A 26,671-nucleotide genomic window follows, 5' to 3' on the forward strand; every position below is an offset into this window, starting at 1 on the left:
TGAATCAGAAACATGCTTGCAGAATTACTATTAATCCCTTGGCACAGCTGGTACTACTGTTACTAGGTAATTTTGCTGGGGCTTCCCATTCCTGTGCTGGCACTGCTGGCTGGAGATGCGGCTGCTTTCTCTGTGGAGAACCGTGGAAGTGTCTGAATGTATGTCTCGTGGGAGGTCTGGTTCATTTTCTGTTGTTTTTCTGTACTTTCCCAAAATCATTAGGATTTTGCCCTGTGATGTACAAAAGATTCACTGAAATTCTGGAACCGACTCAGTTCAGCACCCAAAAGTTTTTACATATGGGATAAATGAGTGTCCTAATGCTGAGGGGTCAGCCTGAAATCTTCAGTCTGTTATTGACATTACGCCCCAAAGGCTCCAGACAGTTTGGCAAGAAATTAAAATAACAACAACAGAAACCATGCTGCTGCAGAAGACATTAATGGAAGAAAAAAAAAATAATAATAATAAAAAAAAGGAACAAAAAGGCCAGGATAAGTCATGAAAGGTGGTTTTGTGTTCTTCATATGCTGTTTCTCACATTGCAGCTTTGTTTACTCTACAAAAATAATTAAATACTGATATTGGGTGCCACTAATAAGCCCAGATGAAAGCAGTTTAGCTGATGAATGATGCGTGATAGTGTTGCAGAACTTGGTCAAAGAACCTAGTCCAAGCAGAGCCTGAGATAGAGAATAACATCATACAAAGGTCGTGATGCTAAGACTTTAAAAAAGACAGAATTTTACAAAGAGCAGAGAGAAACAAAGCAGACGCAGAGCTTTTACTTCACGTAAGAGGGTAGGATAAGGGATCCATTCCAGTTTCCCAGCAGTGGTGAGCTGGAAATCACCCCTGTGTGCAAAGGAAGGCGCAGATTCCTCCTGCTGTCTGTCCTCCCACCTCCCAAAGCCTCCTGCCCAAACCACAGGGACTCATCCCCAGATGGAGACACACATTGAAATACCGTGCTCTGATCTCAAGAAAGGTTTAGGGGGTGTTTGTCCTCTTCAGACTGTGAACGATTACAGTATGTCAGAACACTAACAACCTGCTGGAGTTTTTTTTCCTGTCTGCAGCTAAGCAGAGATTAACACGACCAAAGCTGTTTATTTTGGAAAAGGGAGTGCAAGAGGGGAGTACAGCGAGAAGACGAATTTAAATGTTGCTATTTGCACCAAAAACCAATAGGTCTCTACTACTATTTAAGGGAAAAAAAACTTAATTGCTAAAACATTTTTAAGGTACTGTCACAAGATTCAATGGGAAAGTAAAAATCACTTTCGCTACACATCTGTTTGCAATTGCAGTACCTGAGCTATCCTTGAGATGGTGCAAATGGCACGCTGCTGGCTGATTGCTGCTATCATTAAGGGAACAGAAGGAAAAAAAAAAAAAAGAATACGCTAATTATAACCCTAGGATTTTCATTTTCAATATATATATATTTTCCACTTAAATGTCTGGAACACATCTCTGAAAAGCAGAGCTAACAATCAGCTACTCTTACTTGTTCCCATTCCGTTTTTCTACTTTCTTTTTCAAATCTGCCACCTAAAGTACGGCAGTATTTCACTGACCTGCTATTCGTGGCTTTTTATAAACAAATTGTGAAGTTTCGGAATGAAGAACTCCTGGGTGAAAGAAGCAGGTGAAAAAGCTTGTGTCAGAGGTGAGATGTGCTGAGGAGCAGTAGGAAGAAAGGAAAGTACTTGTTGATTTTACTGAAGTAGGAAAACACTTTTTAAAGAATTTGTGCTTAACGTTTCAAAACAAAACTAAACTTATTTCTTCATTTAAAAAAAATATAAGTGCTCAGAAAGAACATTACTCTTTCCAAGCCCCTTTGCTGTGCTAATATCCCTATCGGTACACAATCTGCAGAGCCACCTGCAAACTTGTAATTTACTGACTCCCTCAAAACTTCAGTCCCATTTGTCAGCCCCTTCATCATCACCGTCCTGTTATTTATAGCTGTAATAACAGGCAGCAAAGCTGGCCCTTACCAGAACAGCCTCCCTCACTCTCCCTCTGCCTTCATTGGATCCTGTTCTTTTGAAGCGATCGGAAGGCACAAATGTAGCCACCCACCTCTAGGAGAAAAACTGAGCTGCAGCCCTGGTGAAACATAAAGTTTATTTGACTAAAGTGACGCAAAAATTCTTAAAGAGCTCTTTGGCAGCAGATTATCTGGAAATCAGACCATGTGAGGGGGACTGGTGTACAAAAACCTCCCCAAGATGCTGAGTTGCCCACAGGCTGCGTTCCCCAGCCGCTGCAGTAAATGTGGGTGAAGGTTCCTCCAGCTTGGATAACTCCAGGGAAAGCACTTCCAACCCGGCCGAAAGACAGGTAATGAAAGACTTTATGATTTTGTTTTTTCCACACGCAGCTGCCTAAAGTACTTTGTGAAATTCAGAGGGACTCCTGGAAGGCTGAACCTGCCTCCCGAAGCAAGCAGGCACCAGAGGTTCCTTAACTTCTCCTTGCCTCTTTCAACTTTGGCTGTAAAGCCCGAAATGCTGATGACACTTTCAATCCTATAAATGTATTAATTGCTTCATTTTAACTTAACTTTTAAGGTCTTAGAATGATTTCGAAAACACTGGGGAAAAAGTACATCCAGCAAAGCTTTGGAAAACAAAAACAACACAGTGATGTATTAATTTTTGGTGAAAGTTTCCTTTTGTCTTTTTTTTATTACTTTATATTTTTTGTGCTTTTGTTTGCTTTTCAGCTGTTATATGCCTTTCTCTGCCTCATTCAGGCACTTGTCCAGCAATTATGAATGTTGGGAGTCAAATGCCTGTAGCTGAACATGTTGTGACAGTCTGAAATATCGGAGTCTTGGCAGTCCGCATAATTGCATTATTAAAGCAGGGTTTATATAAAGTTTACCAAAATTAAAATGAACTATAATGAAAAATGAAGAAAAGCACCAGAATCTGAAGAAAAAAAAAATCATTGCAAAACATTTACTTTAAAATGGTAAACTTTATTAACCAAATTAAATTGTATTTTAATAGGTAAACTGTGCCAGCACAGTAAATTATCTAGCTCAATGGGACAGGTTTATTGTGAGTAGTAAATCTGTACATAAATATACGTACAGTCAATCATGTTTACTGCTGAAACTGGCTTGCTGGGTCAGTCCAAGTCAGACAGAAGTTGAAGTGAGGAATGCAATGTAACCGAACATATAAATAGTCACTTTTTGTTGTGTCAAGAGAGCCTGGGAAGGAGAGGACAGTGCATTTAATGCCTCTGGTTGCACTGGAGGTTTGTGACATTTTTAAAATGTGGGCTGCAGGCTGTCAGGCATTTTAACAGGAAGGCTCTCATGCAGCTAGGCGTCATCTTCTGTGCTTTTGATGAGTGAATTGATCATAATTGTCCTGGAGAGTACTTCAGGAACTTGGCAGGAGACCGCTGTGGGACTGTTTGGTAACCGAACAGGGTGGTGAATTTCAAATGATTCTACAAATTAACAAAAACTGACTCCAAACTGGAAATTTAATAAAAACCCTAAGCTATTCCCACACATGGAAATGTGCAGTGCATTTAGGTTCTTTCCTGTTTCCGTCCTAGGAACTATAAACTGCTGAGGTTTCATTAGAAACAGCGTTAGAAGCTGAAAGAAACGTTCGCTCTGAACCCCAGGGTCCCATCTCCTGCTCACATTTTAACTCTTTCCCAAAACCGAGTTCCTGCAGCTCTGTTGAGCTGGCAATTCGTGGCTTAGAGAAGTGATACGACATAAGGGAGCCATCCACGGGATAAGTGTTTCACTGAGTACTTAGGTAGAGCTGGGAGCCTGAACAAAGGGGCTGTGTCTTGGAGACAGCCAGGAGCAAGTGTCCTTCAGTGAAACATCATCTGGGGACTGTTTCTTTGCTTTCTTTACAAAAAAACATTCCAGTGCTAAGTGTGTGTATGCCGGCATGTATGTGCAGCTGTGACTTCTGAGTGTGCAAACAGGTCTTTTACTTGAAGCACTGTGCAGATTACCGTCCCTGGGCAGTTATATCACGGAGCAGTGCCCTGTTCCTTTGGTGACATTTGCTGTTTTACAGCCCTTCCTCCAAGCCGATATAAATAATTCGAGGCAGACTACAAAAGGAATATCATTCCCTCCAAGCTTATCTGTTTCCTTGCACTCCATGTGGACGCTCTCAAGCCAATAAAATGCATTTTCCTCCCCTCTCTGCTCTTTAAATAACTGTCCTCAGCTTGGCAGCATTCCCACTCCGACACCGCACCTCTCTTTTCCACACTTTCCTCCAGGTAAAATCTCCCTTTTCTGCTGACTCTTGAATTTCAGCCCGAAACACGGGCAGGTGATGCTGTAAGCCTCACAGTACAAGTTGATATTCCCCCAGTACAATAGTTTCCAGAACTATTTTCACATCTCACCTATACAAAGCCTTATCTGGGCACACACGAGTTAACCGGAGAGCTCACTCCTTGGGCTGCTCCTGCCTAAGCAGCCTTTTATTCCCCAGAAGGGTCATTGTCTCAGGGGGACTGCTGGTCGAGTACAGTTCTACTTTCCTTTAATGGGAATGGGAGCCAGCCCTTGGAGGAGTGCAAATATTCACATACAGGCCCCGTTTGCTACCTCCATGCTGTAAATTTCTTCTAAAATACACATTAGAGTGATGTGCAGAAGTGCACAGTCCAGTTCCATTTCAGATCACTGGGATCAGACCTGCGATGTATGGAAAAAATTCACCAGACCCATTAATTTCAGTGTGTTTTGATCATTCCTTATCCCAAGTCAGTTTTGATTCTTTTAAAACAGACTAGAGAAGGAAGCAAAAAAAGAAAAAAGAAGCACCTGAAGAGATCATTTCTCAGTTGTTGTTCTTTACACGTGGGCTTAGGTCTGCTTTGCACATAACACCTATGCATCATCTTGTTATGTATTAATGAAGAGCAGTTTTTGAAACCCAAAACACAATCTGTCACACTTCCTATCAGCTCACCTCATGGAAACAAGTTAACAGAAAAGGATGATCTTGGTACTCCTTTATTTTTGATGAAATAAGTACACGTGGAAAAAAGCCTAAGTCATTATTTTTTTGAGTTATGAACTCTAAATGTGACTCATCAATGACAACCCAGGTAAAATTCGTTGCTATGTAGTGCAGTCTAGTTTCAAGATTTAAATGGCCGATATTTTCTTTTTTTTTTTTTTTCTTACTTTTTTTCTTTTCTAACAGCTCCCTAGACTACAGAAGCATTTAAGCTATCCTGTAATAATTTTGATGTAAGGGTTACTCCCAGCCTGTGGAAAATCAGGATCGATATGAAGCCTCTATACCCTTCCACGCCACACAGGCAGCAGAACAGGCACTCCCTGACCCCCAAGAGCACAGGAAAAGGATCAATTTCTACAATTTTTCAGAGGATCGATTTTCTACAATTTCTGCCATCCCAGTCACAAACCTCCCCACACAAAAAGGCAGAGTAGGGCTGGCGACAAACAAGACAGCCTTTTTCTGGAGGGATACCTGGCTTCTCTCATCACACAAACCACTTGTATGATTTTCTGGACAAAAGGTTTCCTTGGGCTCTTTCCTTCTGTGTGCAACTGCCTGTGTGACCTGCGACTTCATGGCAGGGTGTAATGTGCGCTGCAGCAGTTACACGATCACAGCGCCCGTCAGTGCTGGGTGAATGCAGTGAGATGTAGGTCAAGTTAGCAGAAATCATCTCAATGCTGTTTGCCAACAGCATAGATTAACGTTTTGTCCTAGGGTTCCAAGCCGTTTAATTTTTTGCAGGTGCTAGCATGAAACTGGCCAGAAACAGTGCAGCTGGAGCGCTGGCACTGGTGGCAAGAGGGGGAGCTTCACCACGGGAGCGCAGCTGCAACCCAGGCGGTGGCTGGTACTCCAGCAAGCCCTGCCTTAAATAATTAGCACATTAAAAGGGAAAATAATTTGTTCGAAGCGACATGTATGCAAATACACGTTTGCAAATCACAGTGTATTTGATCACTGGGAGGCCAGTAACAATTTCTGCAGCGGTGCAGAGTCAGCCTGAAGAAGCCTGGTGCTGCCTGCCACCGACGTGTTCACCAGGTGACACCAAGGTTTGCCTCCCTTGGAGCATCTGGTATTTGCTGCACCTCAGCCTGATTGTTTTAATCCCATAGGTTCGTTAAATTTCAATTTTCTCCTTTAAAAATACAGAAGAAAATAAAATCATTTTGTGTTAAAGTGCTGGGAAGATTTATTCTATCGCATGGCAGCGCATTAAAGGAAAGGGATTCCCACATTGCCACGAGAGGTCACTGCATGCCTCCAGAAATAAAACAAGGCAATGAGAAACCAGTTCCGAGGCTCCCTGCTCGGAAAGGAACTGGACCCCAGGCCAGGGATGCTCCTCTAGGACTGCTCTGGTAGAGGCAAAGGAGTTGGGTTTGTGCAGCTACAGAGCTGGCTGAAATTCAGCTCTGTGTAGGAGTAACCAAAAATTATCGTGTATTTAATACAAGCCCCAAGAAGCACACGGCTTGGGTTCTCCATCCCAGTGCTCCCATCAGGTGAGGCAGAGCTGGGAGCCCAGGGCAGAGCTGTGGCTCTCCTGGCACAAGGAGGGGGCAGCACAGCTGGCAGCACAGGGGACAGCTGCCCACAGGACACCAGAGGCACCAGAGGGAGAAAAGACTCAGGCAAGAAGCGTCTCCAAAAGAGCAAGGTCACACCAAAAAAAGAAAAAGAAAAAAGAAAAGAAAAAAGGTAAAGCCAAAAAGAGCAAAGTCACACTTACAAAACAAAAAAAGGCACAGCTTTCTTTCCTTTTTCTTTTTTTTTCCCCCCTTTTTTCTTTTTATCTTTAGCTAAGTAGGTTGGTGATAAGAAGCCAAGATGAATTTATGTAAGAGCAACCTTTGCAACAGCTCAGATCAAAAATCTGTACTAAATTGCCATTCCTGACATCATTTGCTAAAGGCGTGTATCACTGGGTCCTGCAGGGAGATGGGCACGTGTAATTAAGCGGAGGCTGGGCTGGGCAAAATCCTTCACTAATAGCGTAATTTTCTCCTGGTGATCGTCCCTAATAATCCTAGAGTATTTCTCAACTCCAAGAGCTCTACTTCGGCCACTGTTGCCACTGTTTGTAGCAGCTGCAATTCCTTCAGACATTTTTTTCTTGAATTATACCGAGAGAAAAAAAAAAAAGTACATTCTCCTGATTTATTTTTTTAACTGGATAATGAAATCTTACGGGTTTGTTTTCATGTGCCAACTCTCCTTCTGTGAACATGACCGCATAGCTCTGGAGTCTCACTGCAGAGATTTCCCATGGTAGCTGACGAGCTGTAATTCACTTTCAGAAAGAAAGAGTTGAAATTCCAGCTAAAGCCCCTCAAAGTTCACAAGTCGTTACGCATATTTGAGGCTCAAACTACTGAAAATTCTACCTACTTATGTAAAGTGATGTGATATTCCTTTCCTGTGGTCTGCAAGCGGAGCTTAGATTTGGGTAAGGACCTTGTCACAGATCCAGGAAACCAACAACATCTTCAACAATCTTTCCTCGGGAGGAATGTGCCAAGAAGTGTCTATGTGCGGAAGCAAAATGTTTTATAAATACAGTAAATGCTTAATTCTCAGGTGTGGAAAATTCAGTCTCACAAGATAATGAAGTTAAATCAACATCCTTTACTGCTTTCCCACTTATGAGTAAGAGGTATAAAGTCCAGAAGGGCTCAGGTTACTTTTCCATATTACGCTTAAGTCTTACACTTAACATGCTCTATCCACGATGGAGAGAAGGATTGGCCGTGGCTTTTCCTAGGATTTTCATGTTGCTACCAGTGGCAGTAGAGCTGTTTTCATCTGCACAAGCTCTTTTGGGACATGTGGAAGGTTTCGGACTCCAAAGACACTCAGGTTTTATAGTCTTGCAGGTAAAACAGAAATTGCTCTTCTTTGCCATAGTATTTTTCTCTGGAATCCTGAAGATGTTTCGGTCTTTGTGGATGATTAACTAATAGTAGCAAAGTGCTGCAATTGTAGGAATTATGCATTGATATGCACTGCTTGCTGTGTGATGAGAATATTATCAGGGTGAGCACAGAAAGTAAGCAGGAACAAACGAGAGGCTTCTGGAAGTTACAAAAATACCTTCGAGGAACTTCTTGCTCAAGAACATCCCCTGCAACTCGATAACTTTCCTTCTGCTTGCTTGTTTAGGAGGAGGCTTAGCAAACTGTCTTTTTACAAGACTGAACGCTGGCAAAAGACATGAGTTTTAATAGCTCCGGCAACGAGCAACCTCTAGCAATGAGCAATAATACACCCTTGCTGCTCTAGCTTTTCCAGCAGCTGAAAGTGAAATAATGCTTATCCTTGCGCTCAGGATGTTGCACTGGCAGCTACTGCGGTACAAAATGCTTTGAAAAGGGAAAATGAGTTGTAATTATCATCATATAGTATGTGGGGGTATCACGGATTGTTTGACACTTTCCTAGCCATAGAGCAAGGTCAGTGCATGTGCAGCACCAAGGATCTGCTCCTATTCCGGCGTTTCATTGAGTAAGGGCAGCAGGGCATTCACACTACCTAACAAACGGGCAGAAAACAGAACAAGACACGAGGAATCAGTCCTTTTTCTGTTATTTTTATATTCTCCAGGAAAAGTTAATCGCTTTATTCTATTTCTGAATGGCTCGTTTCCCCTGGATTCCTCATATAAAGCCAGGGAGTCGCTCAGTGCAGGGTTTTTGCTGGCAGCACAGTCCCTTAGGAGCAGCACCAAGTGCCCTTCCCAGGGCTGGAACCACGGCGTGAGCAGAGCCAAAGAGAGTGAGAGATGCCTTTATTTCTCTGAGGAGTTAAACAAAATGAGAGACAAGTTTTAGTGTTTAAAAGTAAACCCCGATGCTAGTTGTTACTGACTCAAAACAATCGAACTGAAGACTCCTGATCTTTTTCCTTGTTATTAGAACTGACTGAACGTTAAAAGTTAGTTGATGCAAAAGCACTGGCATTTAAATACTTTTCTAAACTTTCATTTAAGCTTTCTAGATCTGCTTCTAAACGTGGCAGACACAGTGGGATTTCTAAAGAAATATGGTCATAAAACGTAACTTGTATATCCATTGTTATCCAAGTATTTGTTTAATTAATTCTGCTCTCTTAATACTGGATGAATCTAGAAATTAATGGTAGAAATCACAGTATGAAATTATGAGAAGGCAAACACAAGCCAAATACTACGCTCCGCCCTGATGTTTGCAAACTGGGAGTCCCACAGCCTCCCAGGGTGTGAAACCAGTGCTCGGAGGGACAACGCAGTACCAGAAGACAGCAGGACTGTGACCACCTGTGAGTTGCCCCACAATGCATAAAATCCAGCAAATCTGCTGGCTATAACAGGTCTGCTGGATCTTTTATAAGCCAGGTACACAACCTGCAGCTGTAGGAGAGGATGATTGCTTCTTTCCTTTCTCCGTACACAGTTGAGTTTTGCTGGTACATCCTGAATGGATTATCTGCTAAATATCACACTGCGTGCTGTGGTGGTGAATTATTTCCAAAAGTATTTTAATCACAGAAAGTGTTACAAGCGCTGGTAACATGAAATTACCGGCATCAGTAAGCCCAGTAACAGATTTTTTTTTTAACTATTTTTCATTTCTTAGATGGTGTTCGTGCCTTCAGTCTGATGGATTTAAAGATGGAGGGGGAGTTGTAGGAGCATTGGGAATACAGTGGAAACTAAAGCGTGGGAAAAGAAGCCACGCGGCCGTGCTGCTGTCCCTCTGCAACTGAGCAGGACGAATCTTGGAAAAATGGAAAAAAAGGCAACGAGCAATGAGACTCAGCTGCTGGCTTCCACGAAAGATGTCTCAGGCTGCAATGAAGGAGCAGACTGCAGAGAGAACGGACTTCTGATCAGGAACCCTAAATCTGCCCTGCGGCTGGTGGAGGATGGGAACAAAGTCCATCCCAGCCAGGGAGATAAGGAGGAGGCAGCTCCGATCAAAAATGGCTATTCGGGGGTTCAGAGCTCTGGTCCTTGCAACGGGATGGGAGGGGTGGAAGATGCCCAGTGCACTGCCCCTGCAGCCACGACCACCACCACAACCACCACCTCCACCACCTGCGGAGCCGAAGGCCAGCAGCAGCTGATGGAGCTGGAAGACAGAGAGACCTGGAGCAAAAAAATTGACTTTCTGCTCTCTGTCATCGGGTATGCAGTGGATCTGGGAAACGTGTGGAGATTTCCTTACATCTGCTATCAAAACGGAGGAGGTCAGTGACCGGTTCTGTATGTTGTTTTTAACACCCAGCTTCCTTGCTTAGAAAGGAGTGAGTTTAGTGGCTCATTTTAATACCATCCATGACAAATGAGTAAGGGGAAAATACTTCTGAAGCAGACTGAAAAACGTAAGCAGTGTGATAGGATAAGATAAAATAATCAGTACAGCTAGAAACTGAAAGCTGGTTAGGTGCAAAACAACCTTGCAGGAGATGTTCAAGCCCTGCCCAAGGGCTGCCTACAACCAGATAAACCAACGTGTGAAAACACTCACCAGGAACGCTAGGACAGACTCACTGACATTTCACCCAAAACACAAATCCAATCAAGGAAAGCTAGGACAGGAAAGACTTTTGCCTCCCTGACGTACAAAGGCATTCTACTGAAGTTAATCATTTTTGCCTCTATCCCACGACTGTACCCATTGCAGAGGCAGTAGGGTCTTTGTGAATGCCACCTATACAGAAATACGAGAAGCCTGGCCCGAGTGCTGCTTCTTTCATGCTGCTGGGTAGTTGCCCTGCTGAGAAATCCCAGGATAATTCAGCGTGGCACACTGGCTAGGGAGGGAATATACATTGTCCCTGAGAGATAGAAAGAACTCTGTTTATGGAGTGTTGGGACTGGTGGTGAAGTCCTACAAAGAACTGTAACCATCTTTCTTAACTGCTTTCTTGCAGGAGCATTCCTCATTCCGTACACAATCATGGCCATCTTTGGAGGTATTCCTCTCTTCTACATGGAACTAGCGTTAGGACAGTACCACAGGAATGGGTGCATCTCAATCTGGAGAAAAATATGTCCCATTTTCAAAGGTAATGAAGGGAAATGGAAAATTATCAGGAACTTGCCAAGTAACTGATTTTTCTATAAAGATGACATTTCTGAAAAAATCTGAAAATCACATAAAGCAAAAGGCTAGCTCTACACAAGATTTTGGCTTTACAAAGAAAGCTTTCCTAAGACTTAATGTATATCTGTAGATGTATGTGTGCTCTCATATACACACAATGTGCAACTCTCCGATTGACTACAGAGAGGCCAGTCCATTTTCTCTGACTTAAGCTTGAAAAAAAACAAAACAAGCAAAAAATGAGTTACTAAAATAATTATAATATTACTGAACCCAAAATTAAAAACAAGAAAGAAGAAAGATCCACTACTTCTATTTCAAAGATACAAGGAAATGAGTCCCTGTTTGCAGTCTTTTAGAATAGAAAGACCTATTCTGCATGCTTGTTACTCTTGCTAGAGCTCTGGTCTTTTTTTTTTTTTTTTCCCACTGGGAGTACGAGATGGCAGTTTCTAAATTCCACATTTTAAGAGCAGATGAAACAAACTATTTAAGCGTATTTTGTCTTGACTAAGAATGCTTTTTTGGAATCAGAGCCTGAGTGTTTCCAAAGCCACAAGAAATTCCAGTGTGGTAGACACAGGACAGGGCATGTGTGCCTCCTGCAGAACTGCCTCAGGCAATCACTAACTGTAGTTGATGTGAATAAACAATTCCTTCTTTTCCGCGGCCCCAAACTCACTCTCTTCCTGGAATTATTTCCTACCTTACTAGGAATTGGCTTTGCCATCTGTATAATCGATCTTTACGTGGCCTCCTACTACAACACCATTATGGCGTGGGCCTTTTACTACCTCGTGTCCTCCTTCACGGCAGAGCTGCCGTGGACCAGCTGCACAAACGCCTGGAACACGGGCAACTGCACAAACTACTTCAGCAAGGACAACGTCAGCTGGACCATGTACTCCATCTCTCCTGCAGAAGAATTTTATACGTAAGTGCATGTAAGTGAGGACAGTGATATCAGACAGAATGGTGGAACACGTAGCAAGGTTTTCTGTGAAGCGGGAGCAGGGGTGTTTAGCAAGAGTATTCTTTCCTAAAGTATTCAAATAATCAAATACTTGTAGGGGTATGTATGCTTAGGGTGTGTGGGAGGGTGCTCTGTATTTTAGATCAGACGTTCGCAATTTTCTGGCCTTTATCAGCTGTCAACGCTTATCATTTATCATCACTGATGTACCATAAATATCAAGCTTGCAATTAAAAAAATCCCAAATGATATGACTCTGACGGCCTTATCAAGGCCTCAGGACTACTTGTAATGCTCAGATCACAGTATGGGACTGCTCAAAGCATACTGACCATAAGTATTTGTTACAAAAATATCTACACTCTGTTTTTCTTTCCTCTTTCAGCCGCCAAGTTCTACAGGTGCATAGGTCCAATGGGCTGGATGACCTGGGGGGCATTAGCTGGCAATTGACCCTCTGTTTATTGTTAATCTTCACCATTGTATACTTCAGCATCTGGAAAGGGGTCAAAACATCTGGCAAGGTGAATGCAAAAGCAAGACAAATCACTTGGTACAGTATAGCCTAGCAGCAGTTCTAAAGGAGCCAATTAACACGGCAGAGAATTATCCCAGACTGCCTTCACGGCAGGGGTTATGGCCTCGTCTATTCGGGAAGCTCTTACCGCAGTGACTGCGACTGTCACCCAAGTAATACACCACAATACCTTATGCCACCCTTCTGTGGACAAGAGCATCCCTGCCCAGAGAAAGCGTGGCTGTTCATGTGCCAACTGCCCTTTCACAGAACTTTTGAGAAGTTCACATGAAGACGCTATAAATGCTAAGAGTTATCAATTGTTTAACTTCTTATCATCTGTTAATTTTCTACCCACGGCAAACGCTACCTTCGTGTTCCCCTCGCAGGTGGTGTGGGTGACTGCCACCTTCCCGTACATCATCCTCTTCATCCTGCTGGTGAGAGGTGCAACTCTGCCCGGTGCCTGGAGAGGTGTCCTCTACTACCTGAAACCTGACTGGCAGAAACTCCTGGCCACTGAGGTAAAAGCATTATAGAAGGGCAGGGATTTACTTTCAGCCACTCAACATGGATATCAGCACGTATAAACTTCAGTGTCTACTCCCAGCATTGGGCACGACTACACACACGTCTTAGCTTGGACTCAAAAGCCTGACTTCATGCTCTTGTTTAAACAGTCATGCCATTCTTTCCATAATTATATAATAGCTTTTTGTTGTGTTTGTAAGATTAGACAGGTTTTCTGGTTCTATTTAGCTACTTAAGTCCACCGTCAGTTTAGCTCAAGCTATTAGGGAATGGTGAGCAGCCTGGCATTGAGCAAGAAGCCGCTATGATCCCTGCTACACAGTCCTGTACCTACGGCAGTCACAATGAGCAAACTCATTTCACTAGACCCTAACATCTGGGTTAACTGCAGGTTTTCTTCCTGTGAGGGGATCACTGCACACTCAGGCAGACTTCCCCCCCTCACAGCAGTGGCTCCAGTTACCTGTATTTAACTGTAATTACCAGAGCTGAAACTTAAGATCTCCAACCGGTCTCTGGCAGAAAAGCCCAAGTTGAGTCTCCACTGCCAGCTAACACACAACTCAGTGATCAGTGGGTACGTGCGAGTGCTCTGGAGAAGGAAGAGGTCAATTAGGCCTGCATACACAGCCAAAGTTTGAAAAGAAAGGAGGAATGAGGACAGTACTGAGCTAACCACAAAAACTCCTTCCAGTATCTGATCTAGCTTTGAGCTCTGGGGATGACAAGCGGTTCATCAGGCTCAAGGCTGCGCTCACTTCGCTGCTTATCAAAGTCTCTAGTGGGGAGGGTGAGGGAAAACCCCCAAAGCAATAAATACTACAAATACAAAGATAAAAAATTCCAATGTTTGTAAGTCTGCCACTGCCCAGCTGATACGGAGAGTTTTGAATGAAAAGGAAATGAAAAGACACCAGTGTCTGATAAAGAAGCATCTCCAATAAGGGACCACATCTTCTGAAAAAGCAATAAAGGGCATTGATATTGTATTGGATGGATCTGAAGTGAGGACAGCAGATCGCAATCTGTGTGTGCTGGACGATGACAGAGTTCTGTCTGTGGCTGATACGGGATGGCCTCACGCGATGGAAGAGTATTAGAAATGAGTTGTAATGAACTCCAGGCTTCAGTCAAAAGAGGAGAGACGAATGTGGGCTTTCACCTTCAGAAAGAGAGCTGATATTGGTACTTTAGGAACACTACTCGCTAAGGCTGTGGCCACTTTTCAAGTACAACAGGCTTTTCATAACAAGATCATCACACTTGCATCTGTCATGGCTACAACAAAGCTGTACTGAGTCCTTCGAACTAGGACTGCACCCACACTGTCACACGTATTTTAATGCATCGAGCAAAAATACAGGCAGTGATCATCTACTGCTTAGCCCAGCCAAACACCGGACTGTTCCACAGCACCCAGAGCTTAGAGGAAGAAAGCTGGGCCAAGCCCACCATGAAATCATGGACTGCAAAAGCTACATTAATCTAATTACAGGCAAATCACTGCGAATTAATCTAAGATACTGTCAGAAATTAGTATTTAAAAAAAGTGTATGAAGAAATACAGTAACATTTTATCCATGGTAAATTCCTTGAAATAAATCCTAATTATATCACCAATGAACACAGGCATAGCAAAGGCACGAAAACTATAGTGGATGTTAGTACCTGTCTCATATCTAAAAAACAATTCTTATTCTAACAAACTCTTCTAACAAAATGTTCGTTAGGCCAGGACTAGCATATAGTCAGAGTAGCAAAACATCATTTTGTATGGCTAAGTGATACTGTGAATCTGCCAAACTCAGTCTGTTTCACGTCATTTTTTCTTGACTTTACTATTTTTCAGGTTTGGGTGGATGCAGCAGCTCAGATTTTTTTCTCCCTTGGTCCAGGTTTTGGGGTCCTATTGGCTTATGCCAGCTACAACAAGTTCCATAACAACTGCTACCAGTGAGTTCTAACTTATTCTGTATGTAAAATGAATATATATATATAATTGCGTGTATTAATGAAAAAGAAACACAGTGATGGTGAAAGACACTGCATTGCCAAACCTGTATACACATAAATCAGACAGTGCTGTAACAGAACAAAAATCCTTATTCAAAGATTCTGCAATCTAAAACGGTTTTCTCTCTGTTTGCCTACCCCGAAAGAGAGAATCTCTATCAATTAGAGCAAGGAAGCTTAGGTGTAGAAATGTGCCAAAAGAAAATGGCACAGGCCACTGACAAACCATCAGATTACAATTACTCTAGTCAGTCAGGATGGATACGACTTTAAAATCTGGAGCTGGATGGCAATTTGTAGTTGTTTCCTTGTTTTCTTAAAAACTGTTATTTATACCATTAAATAAATTATTCCTCCATTCTTTAATATTTCTGTAGTAACTCCAATCCTTTTAAAATTCCAGTATTTCTGTAAGCATAAATCCAGCATTTAATCCTGTGCCAGACTAATGTTATGACCTGCTTGAAGTTCTTCCTTAGGAAAAGCAATGAGAAGTAGCTCGGTTGTTGTTTCCTTGTTTGCCAAAATGCCCTGCTAGTTCTTTGCACCGCATTCCCCTAGTTTCTGTAGGACTCTGTTCAGATCACCCCATCTGGTAGCAACCTACCCTTCCCATCAGACGCCAATTCCCTGATATGAGTTAGGTCTTCTGTTGCAGAGATGCTCTGGTTACCAGTACCGTGAACTGCTTGACTAGTTTTGTGTCTGGATTTGTCATTTTCACTGTGCTGGGCTACATGGCTGAGATGAGGAATGAAGACGTATCAGAAGTTGCCAAAGATACTGGTAGGCTAACTTTTTGTACAGATCTCTCCAACTTCTAACAGATTTAGTTGCACCGTGCTAACAATTACCTCTAATTCCTACACCAGGTCCCAGTCTGCTCTTCATTACCTACGCCGAGGCCATTGCAAACATGCCTGCTTCAACTTTCTTTGCCATCATATTTTTCCTGATGTTACTCACACTGGGATTAGACAGCACGGTGAGTAGACGAGACCTCAGGGAGCAGATCTGAAGAGGTGGATAAATGGCATTGGGTGTATGATGGCCTTACCCCAGCAAACACCAGAAGAAGCAGAGTTACGACCATGGTGCTGTCACCAAAGGGCTCTAAAGCAAGACCGGCACCTCCACGCACCTTCTGTGAGACAGCAGCTCTTCCTCCAAATTTGATGTTGGAGAAACTGAGGCCAAAATAAAATTAAATGCTTTGTCAAAGTCACTGTGATAAATAGTAAGAGACCTGGGAACACAGCTGAAGCACTGGATTCATAAATTCCTGGTTGAATGCAGCCTCCTTCTCTTCTGTACTCGTAAACTTATAAATCAATTAGTAAATTCTGTTATTTTTTTCCACACTAATTGGCTTTAAAAGGTGGAAGCTAGTGAAAGCCTTCTCAATAGCACTGCAAAAAAGATGTTCTAACAATTTGCTACGTAAGCCTGTTTTTAGAGATTGTGAATCAGCTCCTTCCAGGAAGGCTGAACTCGGCTGAGTGCACAGTCTTGGTTGCAGTCTTATCAGTAGCTTATTACTTTAATATACAGTGCTTACTCTGGGTGATAGGCACTTCTTACTGATGACTGAATCCCTGCCCTATAGAGTTAAAAAAATCGGAAGAAAGTCTGTATGAACAGCAGTTGTACCAACTCTACAGGCAGAATAAAACACAGAAGTGTTTCACTCATCTAAAACTCCTTTTCCTGGTAAAACCGTCCTCTGTTTTTCATTGATTTTTCAGTTTGCGGGACTAGAAGGAGTGATTACTGGAGTACTGGATGAATTCCCTCATGTCTGGAGCAAACGCAGGGAATTGTTTGTCCTTGGCCTGATCATTATTTGCTTTTTGGGCTCATTAGCAACCCTGACATTTGTAAGTATTTTACCCGCTCCTCAGCTTTCCTTACTGGCAACTTTCTGCAGATGACGTCTTGGAGAGAGAGTATTTTTTTTAACACAGATTGAGGAAGTCAGATTAAATCTCTCGACTGTTTTCTTTACGCATTAGAAACCTGTATTTGTAATGAACATAAACAGTATCTCCCACTAGGAAACGTGCTGTGAAACAATCGCATTGCAATTCAGCAAAACCCTAACATGCCACAAGTCACAAATGACGCAGCTGCTGCCCCAACTGCTAAATCAGCAAGCAGAGATGCTCCCACATTTCATACGTGGTTTACTTCTCACTGTCTAAACCTCCATGTTTAAAAATAATGGGACTTGTTACTTTCATTTACCCAGTGTTTGAAAAGTATATCGCATTTTAAAAAATTATTAAAAAAGTATCTGCTAGAGATTACTGTAAGTATTGCTGAACTGCTCTCCAGGAATTTCTGCCAATGAATGTCCCAGATCTTCCTCATCAAATCAAGCTGGAAAGCATCATCAGTCACGCCTTAGTTGTCCCTTCATTTCTTGTGGGATTTCATTTTCCCAATAAGCTAAATTTTGAATTATGAATGCAATGATCATAAGGGACAAGGAAAAAGTACTCGCCTTTCCTGTCACACTTCACTCCCTTTGCTCATTAACAACTCTCTTCTTGTTTAAAGCATTTTACAGTAAAGGCAGGCGTAGTCCCTCTCTGGGACGCAATGTCCTCCTCCTTCATCTGATTCTAGGCACCCCAAATGGAAAGAAAGCAAAGCAACACACTGCATGTTTCCTATTCTGTAACTGTGACCCAGGTTGGAGGAAGAAGACACAGAGGGCATGCAAAAAGCCACTCCATCACACCCCAATAAACCTCATTTGTACATTAAAATCCAAGTAGAACAGCCAGCAGATTTTTAGCTTTTTAGCTCTTCTGCACGGCACTGGGGGAGGATGTTCACGTGGAGCCAGAACAGATCAGCAGCACAGCCAGGGTTTTCACAGGTCACAGTGCAGCAGAACTTACACATCTGCGAATATTCGGGTCCAGATGAAGGCAATTATAAAAAAAAATAGTGTTCCAGGACTTCTGTCACTGGATCTCTGGTTCACTGCTAATGTGATCTCCTTCACAGGGAGGCGCATATGTGGTGAAGCTGTTTGAAGAGTACGCCACCGGCCCCGCTGTCCTGACAGTGGTGTTCCTGGAAGCAGTTGCTGTGGCCTGGTTCTACGGTACGTCCGCTGCCGTGGGGCAAAACCATGCTGGCGAGCACTCCTGAGCCCATGAGGAGTGGCATTTCCTGTGTCTGCAGACAAGATCACTGTCATCCCAGGGAAAAATTTGCCTTTTTTTTTCCTCCCACAAACTCTCTAGTTACCGAATCTGTGAGAATTGTTACTGATTGTTCTCTGACAGATGCGTACTGACATCTAAAAACAGTAAGAGATATCACTCAAATAATTAAGGATTTAATGTAGTTAGGACTTACAGGAACAAAACACTATTTCAAGATGGGTTCTGAATTGATTTGCTGTGCATGCGTCTACTAGGAAAAACGTGTTTCTGCTGTCACAACTCCTCCTGCTTGTCTCCACAGGCATCACCCAGTTTTGCAACGATGTGAAGGAAATGCTTGGCTTTGCCCCAGGCTGGTACTGGCGAATTTGCTGGGTAGCAATTAGCCCCATCTTCCTTTTGGTGAGTTTTCTTGACACTCTTTTTTTTTTTGGATCCAGCACAAGAAAATAATCATTGAACAATGCAGCTCCTTAGACTTCTAGAAGTTGACAGGATTTGCTTGTGAAGTCCTTTAGAAACAATTCTTGTTAAATCAAAAATGCCCAACTAGTGAAGAATCTGATACAATGCTGCAGGGTCTTGCTACTAAACCACAATTTTAAGGATTTTTGGAGATGAGCTGTGTAAACAAGACTGGGTTATGAATAATTCTTCTCCATCCCCCTCATGAACAAGTATTACTTTGTTTTGTTGTTTTGTATTTGCCTCAGCAAATAAAAATGATGAGGAAACATACTGGCTGCGGAGCAAAACCAAGGTAGGTAAATACACTGTCCCAGTAACTGCTGATGGACACTTAGAGTACTCCATATAACATTTACAGCAGTTAATTGCAGCCTTTCTAAATCTACATTTCAGAATTGGAAATACTGTCCCGATGTTTGACTTGGCAGGATTATCGATAACATTTTAACATCAAGTGTTCATTTCCTGATCCCAAATTAGTTCGTGCTGTCTTTTATTGTCACCAGCCTTAGTGGGAGCAGGGCAGGTCACGATGGAGTTTATGAGCACCGAACTAGATTTAAGACCTATAGAATGAATTCCAAACACTATTGTAATGATCAATGCATGTTTAACAGATTTTCGTTTTATTACCCACAGAAAAAAAAAAAAAAAAAGAGAAAAAAAAAGACTAAATAAAAGTGTTACACCACAAATAATTTTTATACTATGGTCCTCTTTGTGATCCCAAAACTGTAAAATAAACAGAAGCAAACAGCTTTGGTGATGTGGTAACTAGGCAGAGCTATTTGTCCTCGCTGCGGAAACTAACCCAAACTAAGGAAAGCCCAGAAGGCAGCATGTTAGTTTTCTATGGAAATTTTAAGGACAGAATCCTTATCTTCTAATAATAATCTGGAAAAACCAAGTCAGAGATCCTTCCAAGGGCAGTCCCAAATATTATTCACGTAGTATTCAGCTACGAAGTATTTGTTATTTCACAAGAAGGTTCTCAGTCATGAAGGATGTACAGATTGAAGATGATGATTCAAATTCTGAGTAAGACTTGGCTGTCCAATTTTTTTCCGCCTGGGAACACACGGGACGAGGAAGACCTAAGAGCAGCACTGAAAAACAGGCACGTTTTGTAGGAAGCCTGAAGCAGTACAACCTCTCTCAGGACAGGCAATCCCGGAATCACACAAAAGTCATTTACTCCCTAAAATCCCTCCTTAGGGACCTAAACCCATTAAGAACGGTTCTCACTGATGAAAATGACAAAAATAAAATGGGTGTAGGCACACTGGTATCTGCGGAAGTTGTAGTGTTTGTTTAACTTTAAAAATCCACTCATTTATTTTGATTATACGTAAAAATAAAAAGCACACTCAGATTATAGAATAAGGAAATGACCGCAGAGGATATGAAAAGAGTTATGAACTGTTAGGAAGCATATCTTAATGCATCATTCTTCAACTATCTTCAGCAGGGAAGAGGGCAGAGCAACAGGAACAACGAAGTTGGAATAATTTAAATGGGTCCTAGATTACTTTTTTCCTGTTCCCACGTAGTTGTTTAATCGCTACAGTAGGGATTACTTCTCTTCCCTCTTGTTTCAGAGTAGACACTTGCAATATTTGTAGAATTTAATTGAATGAGCAAATAAAAACCATGTTCAGAGCTGGAATTTCAGACCTCAATTCCAGGCTATCTGTACATGTCAGGGCTGCTGTGATCTTTGGATTCACAAACTACACACAGGAAAGCCATCTAACTGCATTCATACAGGTGACAGCAGAACACCATATCCAAACTAGGATTAGCATTTGCAAAAGCTACTGAAGAACAACAATTATTCGGATGAATATCACAGAAAATATGCTAAGGTTGTAGAACATAAGTAACAGAAAAAAATGGAACCTGTATAGCCTATCACAGAGAAAATGGGAGGCAGCTGTGAGTGCTGTATGGAAGTACTTTAATGGTATTTGAGAGAGCATGAGCAGGGTCTTGAACCCAACAAAGAACACCATAAGGAAAACAATACAGGGGCTGGAGGTTAAATTTAGGCAAACCAGAACTGACACTGATAATGGTTAAATACGAGGCAAGTAGCTAAAGGAAACAGCACAGTTTTCATTTCTGGTGGCTTAACATTCATGTGATGCCTTTCCCATGGGATCTTTGAGCAGAAACCAAGCTGTAGGGCTCAATACAAGGGTAACTAGATGAAATTCTACAGACTGGTATCGACTGATCTGGTTTTGTTCATCTAATCTCTTTTTCTTTTCCTTCAAATATACAAGTGTGGTCCTGAGTTTTCTCCCTAATGCTTCTTAGGCAAGAAACACCAGCACGCGTATTTATGGAATAAGCAATCCATATGGCACTTTTTACCTAGGTCATTGTAGTTGCTGGTTGGCTTATATCCTAAAGCTCCTGAGCTCCTTTAAATTTCCTGAAGGAAAGTTTGGATATCCAAAAGCTTTTTATTAATTGATGCTAACATCATCTGAGATTTTTTTTCAGGATCAATATCCATTTAATCCTTCTTAAGTCCTAGTATTTAGGCTTAAGTTGACTGCTATTGTGGGCCAGAGAGCTCCCTAAAGAAACAGTGCATGCTATCAAAATACATGCTTATACTTTTCTCATTTCTATTTCAGTTTGTCACTTGCAGCTTTCTGTCCAACCCTCCTGAGCTACGGCTTTTTGATTATAATTACCCCTACTGGACCACAGTGCTGGGTTATTGCATAGGAACCTCTTCTGTCATCTGCATCCCAATCTACATGGTTTATCGGCTGGTTGTCACTCCAGGAACACTGAAGGAGGTATCCAGTAGGCTCTGTTGTTTCTATTTGACTGTTAGGAAGGAGGTGATGTCTATAAGTATTATACATTATTTTTTTCTAGGATTTGATGGCCTCGGCTGTTTTGTTCCTAGCCTGCTGACAGCTAATTGTCTTTTGTCCATTCTGAGGGATTTACAAATCTCCCAGGTCTCACCGAGGGGGTTGAGATATGTATTCATATCAATTTGTTAATCATAGAATGGCCAGGGTTGGAAGAGACCTCTAAGATCATCTAGTTCCAACCCAAAATTAAATCAAGGTTTTTTTAAGCACTGGTGAACTGGAGGCATTCCCTGGAAATCACACATGACACAGCGCTGTCTGTGTGCCTGAGCCAGTGGAACACCAGTTCCCCTGGGTGAGCTTACAAGAACAAGTTTCTTTTTCTCTCCCACACTTACTAAGATTTCTCCACCATAAATCCTTGATGGTCTGTGATGACATTTTGGGGATTTCTCGTAAGTTCATGTAAATACCAGTTCAGACAGAATATGTTCAACTAGCTCAGGGTACCCACGTAAACATCGAAGTCCTAAAGCATTAACATGACAGCTATCAAACTGATTTAATTGCATCTGTTACAAATAATTAATAAATAATGCTGTGCACTTCTATAGCCCCTTACGATTTCATAATGCTAGGATAACATAACCCTGAGACATCCTTGTCTTGTAGCTGATGAGGTGTAACTCAAACCAGAGTCATGTTTTTATTACAAATCCCTTTTCAAATGGTGCTAGTGTTATTTATTACCTATAAAATGAATCAGCTTCTAATACTGATTTCTTTCCAACAGCGTATTCTGAAAAGCATCACTCCAGAAACAGCTACCGAAATTCCTATTGGAGACATCCGCATGAATGCAGTTTAAGCTAACCTGTCTGCTGGGGGAGAGGTGGAGCAGAAAACCTAACTTTCCCCGTACTCTTCCCCACCCAAAGAATTACGTTTCCAGCTGAGATAACAACTGGAGGAGCTTTCAGTGGGGGCTCTGTCACTGACAATGGGCATTTGGAAACGTGATGCCTCCAGCACATTTATCCAAGCAATCCGATGAAAACTGCCGAGCACTTCTAACCAGAACTGAACCGACTGGGACCAATCCGTTCTGGAAACACGAGGACGTCTGCGTGCATGAGAATACCACTGCTCCACGCGTGGGCACTGGGGCTGGCTGAAAGCCTGCGTGATTGCCAAAGCCTCTGTGGGACGAGTGTCAGCGGGGGGGATTAGGTTTAGAATCGCACGTGTGTGGCAGTACCCCTGTATTTTCCTCAATGTGATCGTTCGTACTGGGCAATGTTGTATTCGCTTCTAAGGTTCTAATTGCTTCAACTACAGTGAAAAATACAAAGGTATTTCCGATAGCCATATATTACTCAAGTAACACAGGGTTTTATAAACTGAAATATATTAGTAAATTCTGCAAACCCTCGGTCTGTAGGGGAGTCATGATATAAGAGGAAACAACCCCGAGCAGCACCCGGTAGCACTCCGCACGAGTTAGCACACACATCTGGTAACGTTATCCTCCTTTTCATTTCCCACATTTCGTAGATTTTAACAGTTTGTTAATTGTTTCTTGCTTAATACATTCTACAAAATCCATTTTTGCAACATAGGCTTCACTTTCCTTGAGACGCAATCAAGCAGAATACATCATGGGTTACCTGACAAGTATTTAAGTTGCTGGCACTTACTCTAATGTTTTCATAAATAAGCTAGATATTCGCAGAAGTCATTGCACTGACAGACCTAATGTTTATTCCCAAGGAAACTATAAATTGACTTCCATACACATACTGATCTCTTCCTATTAGATATGTACATACGCCTTCCAACAGGAACCGCCCTTTAGACTCACTGCAGCCGCCAAGTCAGTTGGAGGACAACAGTCTTGCTGCAGTTACGTGGAAATTTAGATAAACCTAAGTAGTCATCATTTATGTAAAGACATTGTATTTTTACTCTACCACATAGATTGTAACAGTCTATGAAAAGTAAAATAAAATAGAGCATAAAAGTCTCTTTTGTATTTCATGGTCTACTTAGGCAACATACTGCTATAAGGAACGATGTTACGTACACATTCGGAGCCGCAGGCATTAAGAAACCCACTGGAGAGATTACATCAGTACAAAGAACTTACCTGGTTAGAGGAAAGCAGGAAGGGTACAATTGCCTTTTGAAGCCATTTCCCTTGCTTCTGTTGTTTTGCTGCTTAGGTGTGCAGATACCTCGTGGAGGAATGCCTCCTACACCTCAGCTGCTGACTTCACTTACCTTTAGGTCTCAAGCCCAGCTTCCAATGAGGAAATAACTTAAAGTGAAGGTTCTTTCCAAACTATAAACATAAGTCTTCTGCACCGTTTTAAAAAAGGGAGTAGGTTCTCACGTTGCCACCAGAAAAACATAATAAATCTGTCTTACTGGATGGTTACTCATACAAGCTAGTTCTGAAGCTTACTCCTCAAGAATATTTGAAAACTACTTCCAAAACTGACTTCATTGTGAGGAAAAGACAAACAAGTTGAGAATCCATTTAATAATAAAAATGCATTAAGATTTGAAGTTGTCAACCAGAAAATTACTGTTTTTTTAATAAACTTTTCTGAGTTCATTCATTGAAAAATTACATATGAAATGTCAATGTAAAATGAACGATGTACTCTTATGTATCAAGTGTGGGAAATAAAGGAGAAAACCCCACCCAGCTTCTCCATTCTTTAGACTGGTGTCCACCTAATGCTAGGTATCTTTCCTCCTAAATGGGAATTTTCAATAGATATATCTTACAGATGTATTTCTTGCCAGAACTGATACTCTGTTCCGTGCTAGGCTCATAAATAAATAAATATTTTAAACTCTTACAGTTCCAACTTTTAGTCATTTTTGTATGCCCGCTTGCAAAAGTCTCTTTTAACAGACATTCTGCTACCTTTTATTAAGAATGGCGACAGGATAGCAGAAATGGTTGAATTAAATATGAACATTATTTGCATCAAAGCCAAAGTTTCTCTTTTAGCCGTTGCAAAGAAACTGAAACCGGGAACATTATTTCTAATGGAATAATTTGCAGGGTAATAACTGCAGAAATCGCTGCTATTTAGTGTCCAATACTACTGACATGTTATTCCTTTATAACAGCATTTGGAAAGGCAAAAAATGCATCTTTAGTTTGTATTAAGACACTAACATACAACAGCCATTTATTCTCTGGGTGGATTTAGCACAGAATGCTGGGAAACTGCCCAAGAAATGCCAGTTTTTTTCTAGTGGATTAAAACTCAGCCAAAAAGCCCCGATCTTAATATAGATTCCTGTTACAGTCACAGTGTAAAACTGGGCAAGTTCTCTCAGCTTGAATTTTGTCAGTTGAAAAAAACAGAATAATGCACTGTGACTACAGCTGTACCATGAGAGATGAAAGCTTTTAAAAATATTTGAAGAGAGATAGAAAAAGCAAAGCAGACATGTAGTCACAGGAAAAAAATATTTTCAGAAGAAGGCAGTCCAGAAGATCACTAGTGATGTTACATCTTTATTCTCTTTTCACCAGGATAATCCTGGGGGGGTAAGGAAGCCCTCAAGAAGTAGACTGAAAAGGCTTTTATTTTTTTGAATAATGTAAAGATAAAAAACATCTGTGTTTTCATTCTAAAAAAGCTGATTTTGCAAGGTACTTCAGTTCCCCTTCTTTTTGTTTTAGATGGCATGCTGGTTTGAGGTTTTCAAAATCTTCTTATGATAAATTAATTTCTTAGTATCTCTGTTTAGCCGAGTAGTTGAAAAAATGAGAAATTGATTTCATTTATATTTATCATTGATCTGCCTTTCTTCTTTTTACATATCCACCTGAAACCATTTGCAGTAACCAATATTTATCAGGTAGCCCAACAAGCAGCCATACATAAAACACTCTTTTTGGCCAAAACATAGTTGTTCTGATACCAAACGGGTTGCACTGCAATTCAAACTGAGGCGAACAAAATTCTTCAACTCACCTTCTGCTTATCTACCACACCAGTATATCCCACCCTCTATAATGAACGGTGAAAAGGGACTTACTGAAACTGGTAAATTAGGAACGCATTTGCCTTTCAAGCAGAGAATTAGGCTGGAGCTTTAGCTGTACAGAACTAGGTATTCCCTCCACCTTGTTCATGGATGCATCTGTATTAATTTATGTGGCTGTTTAGTTACAAGTGTTGCAAGCTGAGTGTAAGTCATCAGTATGTGCCTTGTACTGTAAACTGTTATTGTAATAAATTTAATATTCATAATCCATCTGTAGATGACTCTTGTGCCTCTCTCTTATGGGGAGTTTCAAGCTGGCCCACAGCAGTTCCCAGCTTTTTAAAGCAAAGATAAAAGAATTCCAAGAAAAAATTAATCTAGTTTACTACACCACTAAGGCCTCTTTGACAAAAAGCAGAGTATTTCCTTTGCTGTCTGAACCTTTTCCACTGCTAAGTACTCCGCTTTCATTCTATTCCAACAGAAAAAACAATGTGCGTGACATTTGTTTAGACAGAACATCAAAACCAAACTGATCCACACTTGGAATAAATGCTTAGCTACTCAATTTATTTACGTAAGAAGACAAGGTAAAAACAAAATGGTAGCAAAAGAAAAGGACAAAAAGATAAAATGCCAAAGCCTTTTTTTTTTTTTTTGGAGCTTCATCTAGGAAAATATAAATAAAAAATTTGAAAGAGGATTAGTCCAACACAAGTATTTCTACTTATGTATTTCCTATTTATAAGCCTAGCATATTTCCCGACCGAAGAAAACATAAGCACATCATAAGGAAAAGGGAAAATACAGATCAAACAGAACTCCAATTGGTTCTATTCTGAGCTACGTTATTTTATAACATGTCAAAAAGGAGCCCAACAGTTTTGGCAGCATTTACTAAAACTAGGACACAAAAACACAAATGACTCAGCTGTTCTTCCTACTACAAACCACTGCAGTTAAGTGAATCATACCGTGCCCTTCCCGATGAGTTTCTTAAAATGACAC

At 41.4% G+C, this 26,671-nt stretch overlaps 1 protein-coding gene across 2 annotated transcripts; it reads left to right on the forward strand.

Annotated features, from left to right (window-relative positions):
- Nucleotides 1-1,992: 1,992 nt before the first annotated feature.
- SLC6A4 (solute carrier family 6 member 4) lies at nt 1,993-24,518 on the forward strand. Of its 2 annotated transcripts, none has more exons than XM_068655764.1 (14): nt 1,993-2,352; nt 9,659-10,271; nt 10,959-11,093; nt 11,846-12,065; nt 12,490-12,628; nt 13,011-13,145; nt 15,002-15,105; nt 15,824-15,951; nt 16,038-16,150; nt 16,911-17,042; nt 18,181-18,280; nt 18,646-18,746; nt 21,458-21,625; nt 22,443-24,518. In XM_068655764.1, the coding sequence occupies exons 2-14, from the start codon at nt 9,809-9,811 to the stop codon at nt 22,515-22,517; spliced, it is 2,013 nt and encodes a 670-aa protein (XP_068511865.1). In that variant the 5' UTR covers nt 1,993-2,352; nt 9,659-9,808; the 3' UTR covers nt 22,518-24,518. The 2 variants fall into 2 exon arrangements, with proteins under 2 accessions (XP_068511865.1, XP_068511867.1); XM_068655766.1 differs by lacking the exon at nt 1,993-2,352 and adding an exon at nt 7,746-7,921.
- The last annotated feature ends 2,153 nt before the right edge of the window (nt 24,519-26,671 follow it).

This window comes from Anas acuta, chromosome 19 (genome assembly GCF_963932015.1).
Source record: "Anas acuta chromosome 19, bAnaAcu1.1, whole genome shotgun sequence".
NCBI classification, from domain to species: domain Eukaryota; kingdom Metazoa; phylum Chordata; class Aves; order Anseriformes; family Anatidae; genus Anas; species Anas acuta.